Source organism: Colossoma macropomum, unplaced genomic scaffold (genome assembly GCF_904425465.1).
Source record: "Colossoma macropomum unplaced genomic scaffold, Colossoma_macropomum, whole genome shotgun sequence".
NCBI classification, from domain to species: Eukaryota; Metazoa; Chordata; class Actinopteri; order Characiformes; family Serrasalmidae; genus Colossoma; species Colossoma macropomum.
In genome coordinates, this window is record NW_023494797.1 from 14,957,501 (window position 1) to 14,974,929 (window position 17,429).

Sequence of the window (17,429 nt, forward strand, 5' to 3'; positions counted from 1 at the left end):
AGGCAGCTTGCATAACAGACAGACTTCATTATGCTGCCTGCAAATGAAATTAGGAATACAGACAATTATACACACAGAACATCAAAGAAAGGCTTTGGGTGCTGCACACACCAGCCTGCCACTGAAACTGCAGCTGCAGAGGGCTATTTATACCACAGCTCTTGATTAAAAGATATAGATTAATCATTATTAATGGTGCCTGCGCGCAAGCAAGCGGCTTGGAGTGTATGAATGGTCATGACTGAACAACATTAATTGAATTTTCCAGACTCATTCCTCCTCCCCCTCACTTTCTCCCTCTCTTTTCTCTCTCTCATAGGCTCTGAGGTGCAGCCTGTATCTCAGAGATGTTGGAAGCGCTCGTAGCAAAAACTGAGTAGATTTGATGTGACATCTAATATTTCCCCAAACCCACGCAGTGTTGAACTGGATGATCCAACAGTCATCTACTGCCGCTAAATCTCATGCCCGGAGAGCCTCATTACGGCACTGCGCGATGAAGAAGACTCTAATCTAACACCGACAGAAAAGAAAGAAATAATAAAAAATTGCGCTTGTGGTAAATTTAGAAAATTACACAAAGACTTATAGAGAATATTCACTCTGTTCAGATACAAAGCAAATATTTTCAGTCATGTCAGCTGGGCTGGGACTCAAATGCTCAAAATATTAATACAGCAACAAACCCCAAATGCAAATTATATACATTGGGGTCCAAACGTCTGAGACCACTAGCGAAAATGCTTCTATTTTGCATTCCTTTCTAATTTAATAGCAAGATTTTTTACTACAAATTCTATTACCAGCATAACAATTTGTATTAAAAGGAGAATCTTTGACATTTTAATATGAATTTCAGGATTTCTTAGTATTTGATATGTCCTTTTGCTTTAATGACAGCATACATTTGAGCTAGCATGGACTGATGCTTGTGGAAAAGCCTCTGCAAATCCTCCTGAGAGTCATCCGAGTTTCAATGGATCAGATAAAACTAAAAAATTTAAAAACCTTTCTGTACAAAGACCTTAACAGAGTCGAGTAGTACAGAAATAATGCACAATCGAACATTTGTTCATTTTACTTTTTGTTTCACATTTTTAAAAATTATGAAAATGTCATTAATTTCCAAGTTTAAATAAAATTAATATATATATATATATATACTATATATATATATATATATATATATATATATATATATATACACACACCAGATTTTCAATGCTGTCTCAGACTTTTGGACCCCACTGTATATATTTTTAAGACTGATCAATATATCAATAAATATTCATAACTAGAATGAAATCAATAGAACATTTGTTTTTTGCTCCAGTTCAGTGACATCACAGCTAACATCCCCAGCTCCAGTTCAGTGACATCACAGCTAACATCCCCAGCTCCAGTTCAGTGACATCACAGCTAACATCCCCAGCTCCAGTTCAGTGACATCACAGCTAACATCCCCAGCTCCAGTTCAGTGACATCATAGCTAACATCCCCAGCTCCAGTTCAGTGACATCACAGCTAACATCCCCAGCTCCAGTTCAGTGACATCACAGCTAACATCCCCAGCTCCAGTTCAGTGACATCACAGCTAACATCCCCAGCTCCAGTTCAGTGACATCACAGCTAACATCCCCAGCTCCAGTTCAGTGACATCACAGCTAACATCTACAGCTCCAGTTCAGTGACATCATAGCTAACATCCCCAGCTCCATTTCAGTGCCTTAAAATGGCATCCACTTTTTTCATCTGCGGTAAATCACCTGTCTGAAAAGGCCCCATGCTGACTAAATATTGAGCTGAACCTCAATATTTATGATGATGGTTTCCCCAAAACGTACACCTGCTGAGGAGGAGGAGGAGGTTAGTAGTAGTATTTAGTAACTACTAAGCTCAACATGAAAACTAGTTTATGTGGTGCAACTCTTTTGGATTTAGTAATGCATAAACCTGAACTTAGTGAACACTTACGTTACAACTAGTCTATGTTTGAACTTGGTGCTGGTGCAACCGGCCACTGAGCTCTCTCATGCACATCTAATCACAGCCACTACCGAACTGTACATAGGAACACCAAGTGGTTGGCACAGGAACAGCAGGTTTATGCTTGTGTGGCTCTGACCCAAAAGGATTTGCATTATGAGTTTACGACATCATAAGCTTAAAACAACACCTTAATTAAGCATATAAAGCTGGAGTACATAAAGTAACTAGGGTTTCCTTCGTGTTCCTGTTGCTGCTTCTCTTTGCTGTAATTTGATTTGCTTGGTTAGATGCTAAACTGGCTGGTTGACTCATGCTGGATTTTTTTTCCCAAGCATGAGCAGGCGTGAAAAGAGCACTCAGACAGACAGCGCAGTGTCTCTCTCTCTCACACTGAGCACTAGATTTCTGAGGCTGTACTTCCAGATGGGTCAGAGAAACAAGGAAGTAGAAAAGAGAAGGCTAAGCAGAAGTGTGTGTTTGTGTAGCATGCGCAGTAGTATGTGTTTATACATGTAAACGGTAGGATACAATAAGCAGGGCTAAAAGATGAATAGATTTTGCCATTCGACAGCTACAATTTTATTATAGCTACATTATCAAGATTCCTGACTTTTAAGTGGGATTTTTTTTTTACCTAATAACACAGACCTTGTGGATCACCTGTTGATGAGTTAGACCAATTAAAAGCAACCAAACACTCACACAACACCACAACCAGAACTACCTAGCAATCTGGCTAGTTCACTGTTCAAACTCAAAGCCAGCAAAAAACTGGATATGCTGCATATATGTTGATATACACCGATCAGGCATCACATTATGATCACCTCCTTGTTTCTACGCTCATTGTCCATTTTATCAGCTCCACTTACTGTATAGGTGCACTTTGTAGTTCTACAATTACAGACTGTAGTCCATCTGTTTCTCTGCATACTTTGTTAGTCCCCTTTTACCCTGTTCGTTAGTGGCCAGGACCCACATGGACCCTCACAGAGTAGGTAGAGCACTGCAGTAACACTGATGTGGTGGTGGTGTGTTAGTGTGTGCTGCGCTGGTATGAGTGGATCAGACACAGCAGTGCTGCTGGAGTTTTTAAACACCTCAGTATCACTGCTGGACTGAGAATAGTCCACCAACCAAAAATATCCAGCCAACAGTGTCCTGTGGGCAGCGTCCTGTGACCACTGATGAAGGACCAGAGGATGACCAACACAAACTGTGCAACAGCAGATGAGCTACTGTCTCTGACTTTACATCTACAAGGTGGACTGACAAGGTAGGAGTGTCTAATAGAGTGGACAGTGAGTGGACACAGTGTTTAAAAACTCCAGCAGCACTGCTGTGTCTGATCCACTCGTACCAGCACAACACACACTAACACACCACCACCATGTCAGTGTTACTGCAGTGCTGAGAATGATCCACCACCCAAATAGTACCTGCTCTGTGAGGGTCCATGTGGGTCCTGACCACTGAAGAACAGGGTAAAAGGGGGCTAACAAAGTATGCAGAGAAACAGATGGACTACAGTCTGTAACTGTAGAACTACAAAGTGCACCTATACAGTAAGTGGAGCTGATAAAATGGACAATGAGCGTAGAAACAAGGAGGTGATCATAATGTTGTGCCTGATCTGTGTATATAAACACAGCCAAAAAAACAAGCCTGTATCTGAATTTATAGAATATAACTGCAATTTTAAAGGCAGTCGCAATACTAGAGAGAAGGATCACAATTATATAATTTTCCCCCAATTGCTCAGCCCTACTAGCAAGATAAGCTTTTTAGTGAAATTGTACGCTAGTGCACATGTGAAATGAACTGAATTTCAAACAATACAGAAAAACAGAAGCTCTTGTGTCCTTACCGTCCTCATCCACAGTGAGGTCCACCACCTCCCCAGCGCTCTGCCTGAGGGGCTGGATGACAGTGGACAGACGATGACGCCCTCGGCCCTCCTGAGCCCGACTCTGAGAGCAGCTCGGTCCCCAGTGCATCCTGCCATGACCCCCCACTGACCGTGGCCTGCCAGAAACACAGACACATAAAATAATGCATTAGTCAATAATCACACCAACCATTTAGCCAATGCCTTGGTCAGGAATAAACATTAAAACCTGTCAATATAATCATGTAACATATAAAGAAGTCATATGAACCTAAGTGACCTCAAAAAGCGGAAAACATCCTCACAGATGGAGAAAGGGAGCTAATCAGTATGTAATTACCGAAGAGGCTTTTAAAGAACATGCAATGCACAGAGAAAATCAAAGCTCAATTGTATGTTGCTAATGTTGCTTTGAGTGAGTATTAGAAGTAATGTACTTAAAGCAGGAGATGATTTCAGCCTGAACAGCATTTTTAGCTACAGTACTGAAATGAGCTCCACTTTAGCAGCTGGTAGAATGATCACAGCTAGAATGTACATAAGAGCCAGCTGACATGGGAGCTGGAGCTGCTGCTGATACACACACACACACACACACACACACACACACACACACACACACACACACAATATATAAAACAGAGTACAGGAGCCTTTAAACTCTCTTTAGAAGACCAGATCATGTACTGCACCACAAAGACCATAAGAACTAGTTTTTATGGGTTTCTGTAGAAAATATTTGAAAAGTGAATGATGTGTGCACTGGATGCTGGGTAAACCTGGCATGACAAGCAGAATTCGGTTAAAGAATTCAATCAATCAATCAATCAACCAACCAAACTTTATTTAGAAAACCTCTGAATAAAGACCCTCATTTACAACATGGCCAAGCCAATACAGAAATCAGGGAATGAGAAGCTAAACAGTAAAAAACATAAATGCTAAAAAGTAATAATCATAGTACTAAATAAAAAAAATATATAAATCAATAAACCATTAAAAATGACAACATAAAATTACAATGATATTGTAACTTAATAAATAAGATAAAATAAGGATAAATAAAAGATGTAATTAATTAAATAAAGGATGTAAAACGATAGAGCTTGGCAACATTAAAATAAATAAGAACACAATAATAAAAATGAAACCAGTAAAAATAAGACTCCACTTTAATATTGGCACAAAATCTTTCTTTCCAGGCAAGCCTAATAAATCAAAAAACTTCTGTAACAAATTAAGAAAAAAAAATTCAACTTTCCTAATTTTTTTAAATAAAAGTTTGATGTAGTATGCAAACATCTGAAAATGTGGAAATCAAAATAGTTCCTTTCAAATTCACCATTTTTGTGATGTCATGAAAACCAACACTTCACGTATTCACCTTACAATTTAGCCGACAGCAATTTAGCTCCGTCCATTCACAATGAAGTTATAAGCAAAGTTTTAGACTGGACTGCCTTTTGAACGAGGCACAATAAAGCAAAGCCAATGAGAACAAAGCTCATTTACATACATCAGTCTTAAAGGCACAGCCTGTTTAATTCTATGAGGTAAAGAGAGGTTGGAAAACATGTTTTGTAAAAATGAATTCTTTGTACATAAAACTACACAAATGTTATAAGTGGACCTTAACAATAAAATGCAATAATAGTGTAGAATGTAGCCCTTTAATATACTGATTCTAGGGCTGTCATGGTTATATGAGTAATCAAGCGATCTAACAAGCATTTTGACAATTCACTGAGTAACCAGTGGCCAAGCAGCCAAACAAATGAAAATAGAGTTAGCTTAACAATAATAAACCACACACAGCCTTCCACAGATTCCAAACACAAAAAAACTGTGTGGCAAAAATAATATAAATAGGTCTATCAGGCTCTGTTTTCTACTGTAGGACAGAGCAGCAGGAGAATTTGAAATACGCTTCATCACTTCAAATACGCAGCCCTTATTTCTGCTGGTGTCTGTCCTCTCAGCATATTTGAAGAAGAGAGAATTGATAGCAAATGTATCTCTCAGGGCACAGTGTGATGAGAACTGGGGGAGGTAATGAGGATGGGGGGAGGTAAGAAGGGGAGTGACGCTGGCAAAGATATTTAGCAACGTCTACAAATTAGCCTTGTGCTAACCCCAAAATAGAGGGAGCTTCTCTCTCCCAATATAAAAAAATATGGAAAGACCAACCATAGGTGAAATGAAATGAAAAATCAAAATATTAAGCGGAAAGACAAAAATAAAAAAAGAAAGCCAAAAAATAAAAAGAACGTTTGCATTAGAACACAAACTGGACATCAAAGTTTTACGGACTGAGAAGTCTAAATTCGTAATTAGGGATCGGGAGCAGCAGAATATGCAGCCATTAACTTGAACCTAAAGGACGTTTTTAACGTACATTAATAAATGGAGGGTGGTCTCTGACCACTACCTTTCCACATAAATGAAAACAGTAATATCATCCATAAACAGCTGACATTCTATAAGAACATCATGCTTCTGAAAACTGAGCCACAACAATAAGAAAAACACTGAGCAGTGAATAAACTGGCTGAATGTGGACGTGTTGGTGCACAAACAAACATGTGAGGAGGAAACAGAAGCTGGAGAGATCCAGAGTTTCAGCCCAGACAGTGACATCACCCACCCCAGCCCAGGTCACATGACTGAGCATGTGAGCCCCGCTTCCCTCTGACCGGTATTACAGAGAAAACCGCCGTCTGTTTGTCTCCCTCTCCTTCTCTCTTTCTCTCTCTCATATTTCTTGTTATTTAATAGATTTCAATCTATCCACCTGCATTTTCTTTTTCAGTCTAACCATCCATCTGTCCTTCCTTTTGGCATATCCATCATCTATCCTTTTTTGATCTATCCATCTACCTACCCTCTTTCTTTAAATCTACTTGTCATTTTTCTTTTGATTATTCCATGTATTTATCCTTTCTTTTAATTCAACCTATCCATTTATCAATTTATCCATTGATACATCCCTTTTTTCTTTTAATTCATCATCTATCGTTTACTTCCATCCATCCATTTACCTATCATTTATTAGCATCTATCATTTTCTTTCAATCCATTCATGTATCCATCTACTTTCAATCCATCTATTTATCTTTCAATCTATTCTATCAATTTATGCTATCTATCTATCAACTTTCAACTCCTCACAATAAAAAAGGCTTTGTGGCAAATGTCAAAATTCCCACTTAATTTCGAGGAATTCTGTGGATGCTCTGGGAATTCTGCGGGTTTGCAGTGGGACTGAATCCATAGGAATGACCCAGCGGCTCAAGCTGCCGTAAAGCAGAGCATGGTGATGAAGAGAGAGCGCAGCGTAACTCAGGAAGGGCTTTAGGGGCTGTAGCCTCCCCGTCTGGAGACCCAGGAAGCCCCCTGCCTCCCAACCCTCCTGTCTGGCCCCTTAGCCACAGATTGCATCATTAATACATCAAAACAAAATGATTACCAACAAGTGCGCAGGGCCTCGGGGAAGTCTCCCGAGATCAGCGGCGTGCATGCGGTTCACTAACCAGCAAACAATCCACTGAAAACAACAGTGCTGAACCTCACTTTCACTGGTGCTGGCAGGCTAAATGGAAAACCGAAAAGAAACAAAATCAAAAAAAGATGAATAGTAATAAAAGTAATAGCAAAAAAATCTGTAATCGTTCTGATCGCTAATTAAAAAAGAGGAGTCTTGCTTCTCAGCGTTTAACCAGCTGTCTGACAGCACGACCTAGTCATAAAATTAGAGAAGGGAAGCTAATGCCAACACTAGTGCTAATACTAGTGCTAACACTAGAGCTAATACTAGTGCTAACACTAGAGCTAATACTAGTGCTAACACTAGAGCTAATACTAGTGCTAACACTAGTGCTAATACTAGTGCTAACACTAGAGCTAATACTAGTGCTAACACTAGAGCTAATACTAGTGCTAACACTAGAGCTAACACTAGTGCTAACACTAGAACTAAAGCTACAGCTAACACTGGAGCCAATGCTAGTTATCCTAGTACTACATTAGAGCCAACTCTAATGCTAGTGCTAACATTAGAGCTAATTCTAAGCTCCAGAGCCAACTCCAGAGCCAACTCCAGAGCCAACTCCAGAGCCAACTCCAGAGCCAACTCCAAGACTAGAGCCAACTCCAAGACTAGAGCCAACTCCAAGACTAGCGCTAACACCTGAGCTAACTGAAATGTGAGATAAGGGTACGCATTATCTTCTATACAAGGTCTTTTCAGAAACTATATTACTTATATACTTATTTTCACAAAGAATATTTTCTATTTGTGAGTATAAGCAAAATGGTCACTGAAGTGGGACCTCAACACAGATCTGCACTCAGCATGGGGTAAAATACTGAGGATTTAAGGCCTCCTCGGGCAGAACACTGTTCACAACCTACAGCACTCAGTCTTGGACGAAAACCTCCCCCAGCATTGCACAACACACGCCGGAGAGTGAAAGAAAAAATCTGCAAAAAACAACCAGCATTATTCAAAGTATGGTACAAAGTAAACAGCAGAATACAAGGCCTAGAGATAACCACTTTCCAAAACAGCAACCTGAGTCAACAAACAAAAGCACAGAGCACAAGAAGGCCTGCGCTGGATACTGAGGCTACTTAATGCAAGGTTAATGGGAGCACCAATCATTTGCATTTTTGTTTTCATTTATTTTTGCTTAAATGGAGAATAAAACATTAGACATAATCAAAATAATGGCTACTTACAGGTTATAAAAATATGCAATTTGTTTTGCATAACTTTTGCAATTAAAATGCTTCGTGTACTCAGGGTCAAATGCCACAGCAACGTCACAGAGATTTAAGAGAAAATTGGAGTTAGAAATACACAAACATCCACTCAATTTCCCTGCTTCAGTATCACTGATCTGAAAGGGAAGACTACAAATACCTAAGACTGCGATGCTGCTCTCTAATTGGTCGTTGTCTCCCACAGCAGCGTTGCTAAGATCCCAGAGAGATGACACCATCTCCTGGGAGGAGTTTCTAATTACCCACAAGTAGGCCTGGGATTATTTTGTAAATACCTGTTTACCACTATGGCCTTCTGAGGCCTCGGTGAGAGTGGAAAACTGTAAACACAGGCACTGGGGGAGCTTCCTGGGTGGCAGAGTGGTAGAAACGTCACCTCAACACAAAAAAGCAGTGTTCAAGAAAAACGCACTACAACTGATGCACTTTAATCAGAGTGACACACCCACCCATGCCGCCTTCAAGTGCTCCTCAGAAGCTCCTCCTTGCAACCTCAGGGGGTCATAAGCACAACTTGATTTGTGTCCCAAGGGTTTTGGTCGGAAACAAGATAGGAATAATGCATTTTTGTTGATGTTTTTCTGTCATTTATTTTGTGTTATTGCAACAAAATGAAAAGCATTCTTATGAGATGAATAACGTTTTTATCCAGTGAGAAGAATCGCATAACGTGCTCATATGTCGTTTAGTGTGTGGATGATTTTAGCCTGCAGTGGCTTTGTGAGTGCTTGTTGACATGCCTCCAACTCGGAAAATCTGAGCTACTAGTAAATACGTCATGTCAGTGTCACTGCTGTGCTCAGAATGGTCCACCATCTAAATAATATCTGGTCAGTGGTGGTCCTATTTCTTTTCAAGGACAGAACAGAGAAGGGCTGATAATTGTAAACCTACCAAGTGCCCTTATACCAACTGGCCACTTCATTAAGTGCACTTCCTTGTATCCACACTCTTTGCCCAATTTATGTGGTGCACTTGCCATATAGGTGCACTTTGTACTTCTACAGACTGTAGTCCATCTGTTTCTCTGCATACTTTGTTAGCCCCTGTTTGTCAATTGTCAGGACCCCCACAGAACAGGTATTATTCAGGTGGGTTACTAAATTTACTAAGTAGGTTACTAAATTTATTTTGTGCCAGGACTTGAACTTATGAAGCAGCCACACCTCCATTAAGTGTCAGCAGTCTAGACAGCGGATTCTTCCCCATATGCATAATATCAAGAGGAGGCGCCGTCACAGTATGGGGTTGTTGGTCATCTGAGGTAGCTTGGAGAGACATTAAAATCACATTATGTGAATAATCAAGATACAATCCTAATGATATCCAAAATGTATGAAACAACTCAGGCATCAACAGGGTCTTAGTTTATTCCCACTCCAGTCTACTTTCTTTGACTCTGCTTAAGAAGGGCTTGGTAATGAGCTGATGACTGAATCAGATGAGTTAGGCTACGTTTACACAGCAGGTAAAAGTGGCCCAAATCTGATCTTTTCTTCTTATGTGACTCAGATGTGTGTCTGTGTGTCAGTGTGAACAGCAAAAAACGCACTGAATCTGACGTTTTGAATTGCGATGTGAGACGCTTTCATATGTGGTACTGAAATCTGATGCGTATCCGATCCGTGGCAATGTGACACAGTCTGAACATCCAGATCGGAATTCATGTGACTTTTACGTCAGTCCAACTAAACATTCGTCATAATTTTGCACTGCTGAGACTCAAACATTTAGGCTGATGTTTCTGTACCAAAAAATTAGAAGAGACACATCGCAACCGCTTACGCATGCAGGTCGGTTCAGGAGCTGATCTGTTCAGATTGTGAACAGCCAAACAAAAAATTGGATTTGGTGAGAAAATCAGATTTGGGCCACTTTTACCTGCTGTGTAAACGTAGCCTTAGAGTAGTGTGAAGTTTCACAAGCCCCCTGTACAGCATATTTAATGTATATTTGCTGTAATAACCCCATTCCAAACCCAGAGGGTTTGATCACTGGCTGTTAAGTCGATTCAGGTATGTTGTGAGCAGGAAACACTAAAATATAGAGCACACAAACAGTGCCAGGAAACACTACAGCAGAGAAAACACAAAATGTGCTCAGCATGAGGTCCTCAAGATTAGGACTATGAATCACAAGCTTAGTAAATGTAAATATTGACCAGAAGGCGCGTAACCATGTAACCACAAAATTCACAATTCAGTTTGATTCGCTGGAGTGGTGTCTCAATTCAATACGTTTTTTAACACAGCAAAAATAAGAAGTGCCTGGAATGTTGCTTACGTTACTACACTAACTTTCATTTTCAGTTTATTAGAACATTCAACAAAGAACAAATAACAGAGAACAAAGCTGTGCTTTGTAGGGCTCCACTGCATGTTGTAGACTAGGTGTGTAACGATACAAATTCTAGAGCAAACTAAACCGGCCACAACTACCGAGATTTGGTCAGCTGCATCCTGACTGGCTACCTGTCCTACCTTGTAAACATACTTGCATGCAGCAGGTTGGATGAGTGATCCTTCAGTATTGACTGATACCAATACTAACTCTTTGTAACCTAAATCTTCCATAAAACCTGTTATTTACATAATTACATTTTTAACACATTTTATTTTGGTAAAATCTATGCTCTGCATCACAAATAAAACACAGCTTGTCTAGATGGCATTTTATTGCTGGTTTATATTTATTAGATGCTTAAGAAAACTGTGTTTATTTACTGTTCATATTTAGCATTTACTATTATATAATTAGCAATAATAACCATGTTTAACAGCTTAAGTGAATGTAACATATCGTCATTGTGTAAAACACTTAACAGAACCTGTGGTGTTTACACATCAGCACACAACAGCTTCTCTGGCTCAAAAACAGAGCTGAATGTTGTTTCACATCCAAATTTCTCAAGTCATTAGACTCATACATTGTTCACTCGTGCTGCATCTCTGAGCACCAGTTCGGTAAATATCACTGTTGTTCATGCTGTCAGTTTTTCTGGCTTGGTTGAAGCGAGTGATACAGCTGACCAACGGAGGCGCACAGGTCTGGCTAGCGGGCTGCTATGCTAAAGGCTAAATTAAGACCAAAGGCTACCATCATTTCCAGAGTCTGGCAGTTCCTTCCACTCTCTCAATAACATTAACTCAGACTGTGAGTGACCACACAGCGGCAGACGAGCGATTACTAAAAAAGCAGCTCAGCCGTTCAGGTAAGCAGCTCCATTAGCGTGTTCTTGACACCAAAACTGCCATTACAGATTCCGCCACGAGCATTTTTACTGCTGCTTGTTGTCCCACAAAGCAAACATGTTAAGTTTTGTCTGATGCACGCATCAGAAATTGCTTTGTGGTGTCAGTCGCAGGTATCGTGATGGAGATACCGATACTTGCGACTGACACCACAAAGCAATTTTATACTGCATTTAAGTGCCCATTCCTGTCAAAGTAGGGGGTTCTTTGCCACGTTAAGGGACGTACGCACCAGAATCTCTGACAAGCAGAAGACTGGGCGATGCAGCAAAAATACAATACTTAAAGATGTTTTCATGATGTACTATATGTATAATGATATACATTAAACTGCACTAAATTCAGTTAAACAGGAATAATGATGCTCTCTTTAGAATGAGATACGCAGTTGGCTGTTGTGCATGCTGTTTATCTTGAGAACGATAAAATATTGACACATTGCCCACCTCAAAATGATACTGCTTAGCTGTCAAATTCACTACCGACATCAAAAAGCTTTCAGACTTTTGACTGACAGGACAGAGGTCACGTATCAAAGACACCATCTCAACTGCAGGTACAGAAACATTCTCTTTAAGAAGGTACTGGAACAGGGTGTGATTCACTCCTTCACCACCTCTCTCCTCAGCCTGTCTTAGCTTTGTAAACAAAAGACCTTCGAGCGGAAGGCCTACATCGCTCATCCTGCTGACCTTTAACTCCCTCTGCCGACCACCCCCTCCCCCCACCTGAGCAACAATCAAAATGGCCACCTCTCTCAGCATACTACAGCAAGCCCGGGCGAATCAAAGAGGCGGTAAAGATCAAACCAAGCCCTCTCTCCACATCGAGCACTTTTCGTGGAAATACTCATTCTGAGAACACGATAAACGGATACAAAGAAAGAGCAAAAAGAGGAAGGGTGTGTGTGTGTGTGTGTGAGAGAGAGAGAGACGTGGGTGTGGGAAAGAACACAAAGATATATATACACACACAGATAGATATATATACACACACACAGAGATATATATACATACATATACATATATATATATATATATATATATATATATATATATATACACACACACACACATATACACACACACACACTATGACAGGCTATGTATGTGTGTTTGAGTACATATACAGTACTGTGCAAAAGTCAGACTATCCTTATTTAAATTTAATTAATGTCAAAGCAGCCGTTAAGTACAAGTTATTCATTTTTCAGGAAAAAAAAAGAAACATTTAACAGAAAGCCTCAATAACTAAATACATTGTGAGTTTTTTTAGTATATAGTACGTCCACTCTTTGCCTTAATTACAGCTTTCATCCTTTTCAGGAGACTCATTTTCAGTTTTTCAAAGAAAACTGCAGGGATATTTTTCCACAAATCCAAAGTTCAGTCTTAGAAGTTGGTTGCAGTTTCTGCTTCTCACGATCCAAATAATCCCAAACACATTCAGCTTCTTTGTTTTTGAGGCTTCTTGACAGCTACACATCCTTTCAGACCCATAGCGCTGAGTTGTCTTCTCACAGTGTAAGGATGGACAGAAACACTTGTGGATGTTTTCAGATCTGAAGCAGCTTGATTTTCTCCTCTCTCTCAAAGATGAAAGCTTTAAGTGCTGTTTATCTGAGGGGGACAGCTCTGGTGGTCCACCAGGTCTTGTAGTTAGTCCCATTTTTATTTACCTGTTACTTATTTTGGAAACTCCTGCTTTCTTTCCCCCACATACTTTTCTTTGATTTTCTTCTTCCTTACGTAAGTGGATTATCTTACATATAATCTCTTCAGAAATATCTCCTGAAAATGAATAACTTTTATTTAATGGCCTTTTTAAACTGAAAACTAATTAAATGAAGGGTGCTCTCTGACTTTTGCACAAGAGAAAGAGAGGGAGAGACAGAGAGAGAGAGGAAATAAAGTGAGAAATGAAGGAGAGGGTGTGGAGGAACTCGAGTGAACCCAGCTGTTTCACTTTCTAAACATGAACAGCTCACAGAAACAAAAGGGACATATTTCATATCACACTGGTGGCCTTCTCAGCATGTTTACTGACGACATGCCACAATCCTGCACACTGAAATAAACAGTTCTAAACAACCTGACCAGAACAACCTAACAAGCTCAACACTACAAGAGACACAAACAGCACAATGTACAGATCCACAGAGCAGGCAGCAGATTCTGTGGAGAGAGACAGCAAAAATGAAAGGGGAGAAAGCTATTCAACTCAAAACATCCAGCTTGTCTAGAACAGCAGTCGTCTTTCAGATGTACAGGTCTGAGAGGGCTTGGTACGATCATAGTTATGCAGTGCGTCAAGCAAAGACTGGTTGGCTGTACCGGAAAGTCCTGGTGTTGAGACGAGACCTAAAATATAACTATACTTCAAAACAAAAGGCATAGAGAAAAAGGGAGCAGCTCAAGAACCATTTGGAAGTGTTTTATAAGCATTTATAAAACTGATAGCTCCAGTCCTAAAGTCTGATTGGCTGAGCCTCGTTCAAAGCCGTTGTAAAATCCATGATATACCGCCTCACACCACTGAAACAATTAAAAATCAAGTAAACAATTGTTTATTACTGCACCAGGGCACAAAGGAACCCTTTGTGCTTTTAACAGAATAATCTGACTCTCAGGCTGTTTGCATGGACCACCAAGCGAACTGATAAAAAAGTAAGAACCCGTTTTATGTTTAAACTGAGGGGCTGGCAACTTATGCTCTCAACTAGAACTAGGCTGGTCAGCTAGCTAACAGGCTAAAAGATAGCCAACAGGCTAAACAGCTCCATCATTAATATCACAGGCTTGAATTCAGGTACTGTCAGTATGATTCACTGCAAAACAGCAGTAGAGAAGTCTAAATATGTTACTTGAATGGATTACATGCTTAAACTCTCTGTGTTTCAGTCAGAAGCAGCATCAAGCCCAGGCTGAATCCCAAACAGCTCCATACATACTAAACAGTGTGCTAAGTTAGCTATGCAAGTTTAGAAAATCTAGTCTCTACAGCCAATTAGTGCATCGTTTACTGAGTATGGATGTGGGTCACACTCATTTGACTATTTTTAGCTATATTTTGCACTTTTGGGGTGCAGGATCCAGTATTTAAATTCCTACGTAGTGTACCATGTAGGGAGCAAACATTAAAGAAAAAAGCGCGAAGGCTAGATTAATGCTTTCGATTTTTATGTTAATGAGTAACTTTTTTGATATTTATCACACTCATCATTTTAGTTTTCTGATCTATTCTCTATAAGTTACAGTGCACAGGGGAAAAACAATATTCAATATTCTCAAACATTGAAAATTCTTATAAGAATAAGTTCAAGACTTCCGTAACAAGGCTTTACCTTAATAACTGAACAGAACAAATGTTTTGATTATTAACGTTGCTTTTACTGTTGTGTTATTGTTGTTACTATTATTAATTATTACTACTACGAACATTGTAATTATTGGAAAAAAAAACAGAATAATTTTCCTACAGCTCTGGACAGCTAGCTGGTCAGCACAACTTTCATTTATTCCCGGTAATAAAATTAAAAACATAGCAATCCAGAGCAGCAGCAAACGCATTTGGACTACACCTTGAGTTAAGAGTCTCACAGACAATCTCCAATGAGTCCATTGTGCAGAGCTGGCAACCACACGCTGGCAACCTGGTGACAAGCTAGCATTTGGCTTGATAAACAAATGTTTTAACACATCAAATATTTTTTGGAGCCCAAGTAAGGTCTAGCTTTGTAAACATCACTGCCCCCTAGTGCACATGTTAACATTACGTGCAAGTATGCTGGCAGATAGCGATGCACATAGCTACACATGATGCCTGTACATTCTGCAGATGCAAACGTATAATTCAGCCCTTATGCGAGCCTGTAGGGTTTAGAGTAGGGAATCAGTCAGGTGGGGGCAAGAAGATGAGCCGAAGCGTTGGGGAACCGTTGGCCTGGCATTTCTAAAAACAGCTTGGCATCTGCACCCCCACAGAGAGGCCTTGGCTCCAGCCTGGGCGGCTGAGCTGACTGGGATTCTGCCTGCAGGATTTTACATGAGCTGATCCAAGACAAATCCTTCAGCTCTGATAGGTCCCAGCAATAATAATAAAAATAAAAATAAAAAATAACAACGACAACAACAACAACAAGCCCACCTTAGCTGGCCCTACACTATAATGTCCAAAAGGTACACCTGCTCATCCAACAGTTCTTCTGAAATGAAGGGTATTAATAGGGAGTTTGTCCCCCTTTGCTGCAGTAACAACCTCCACTCTTCTGGAAAGTCATTATACTGAATGTTGGAACACTGCTGTGATGATTTGACTGCATTCAGCCACAACGTTGGACGATGTTGGACGATTACTTCTGGATCACTCCAGCTCATCCAAAAGATATCGGATGGAACTTCGTCACTCCACAGAACGCAGTTCCACTGCTCCACAGGGCAATGCTGGGGGGCTTCATACCCCACTAGCCCACACTTGCTATTGAACATAATGACCTTAGGCTCACATACTGCTTTTTCAGAGCTTCCATGGCCTGTGAATGTGCCTTAAAGTAGCTGAAATCACTAATAAGAAGGGTTTACTTGGATACTTCTGGAAAAATTTAGAAAAACACATGCACATACTGATGCACATCAGGTATGCACGACATGGATGGAACGGATGTTGCAATCAGACTGCTAGACACTGTGACATGCCTTACAACATATTAAAACACATGAACCCTTAATGTAACCTGGAGAACAATCAGCCTGCTTTACTCTGACCAAAGAATATTTTCAATTGCTGGATCATGCGCATGCCTTTATTCATCTAAACACCCACAGAAACACATCTGGATTGTCTGAAAATCTGCCAGGATTGTTAGAGTCTTATTTGCATATTGCAGCCTTCAGCAATGTCAATATTGCAAAGTCTACTCTCGCAATACAATTAGCAAATGATACACTGTGCAGCTGTTATGATCGAAACCAGACATCCGAAGTCTGAAATGCCTCTAAAAGCTCCCTTACAGAATGTTATTACATGACACGGCTCTGAATACGCTGCCTGAAGCCGAGACGTTGTTTTACAACAGTCCTGAGATAAAGTTTTGGCATAAAGCATTTATGAGGGGTAAATCCAGGGTGTTGTAAGGCAACATAGCATCCAAAGAAGTTGTATGTTTCCAGTTAACATATAATGTTGATAATGGTGATATATATGGTTTCCATCACCACTACTGCAAAGAAATCCGAGCCAGTAAGTTTCTGAACAATGCACAATTTAACATTACAGCATGCTGAATGACTGCATTTCAACAATTTAGTCGTGCAGACATTTTGAAAAATTGGTGGAATTCCCCTTTTAGCCTTCAGACACACAGAACGCAGTGAAAAGAAGCTCCACCTAGTCTCTCATCCTCTGTTTTGCACATACGAGTTCACATACACTCACGTACGCAGACGCACTCACACATACATGCCAGTCCCATTTTTCATCTGACCTTGGTCACAGGTCATTCGCTTTCCTGAGCTGCAAAG

At 40.1% G+C, this 17,429-nt stretch overlaps 1 protein-coding gene across 4 annotated transcripts in view; it reads right to left on the minus strand.

The window, feature by feature from the left end:
* rnf111 (ring finger protein 111) overlaps positions 1-17,429 on the minus strand; it is a 69,968-nt gene that overhangs the window by 19,262 nt on the left and 33,277 nt on the right. For all 4 annotated transcript variants that reach the window (XM_036584398.1, XM_036584399.1, XM_036584400.1 and 1 more), the window contains exon 4: positions 3,857-4,014. In XM_036584398.1, coding sequence (XP_036440291.1) covers positions 3,857-4,014 — 158 coding nt within the window. The remainder of the gene's footprint in view (positions 1-3,856; positions 4,015-17,429) is intronic.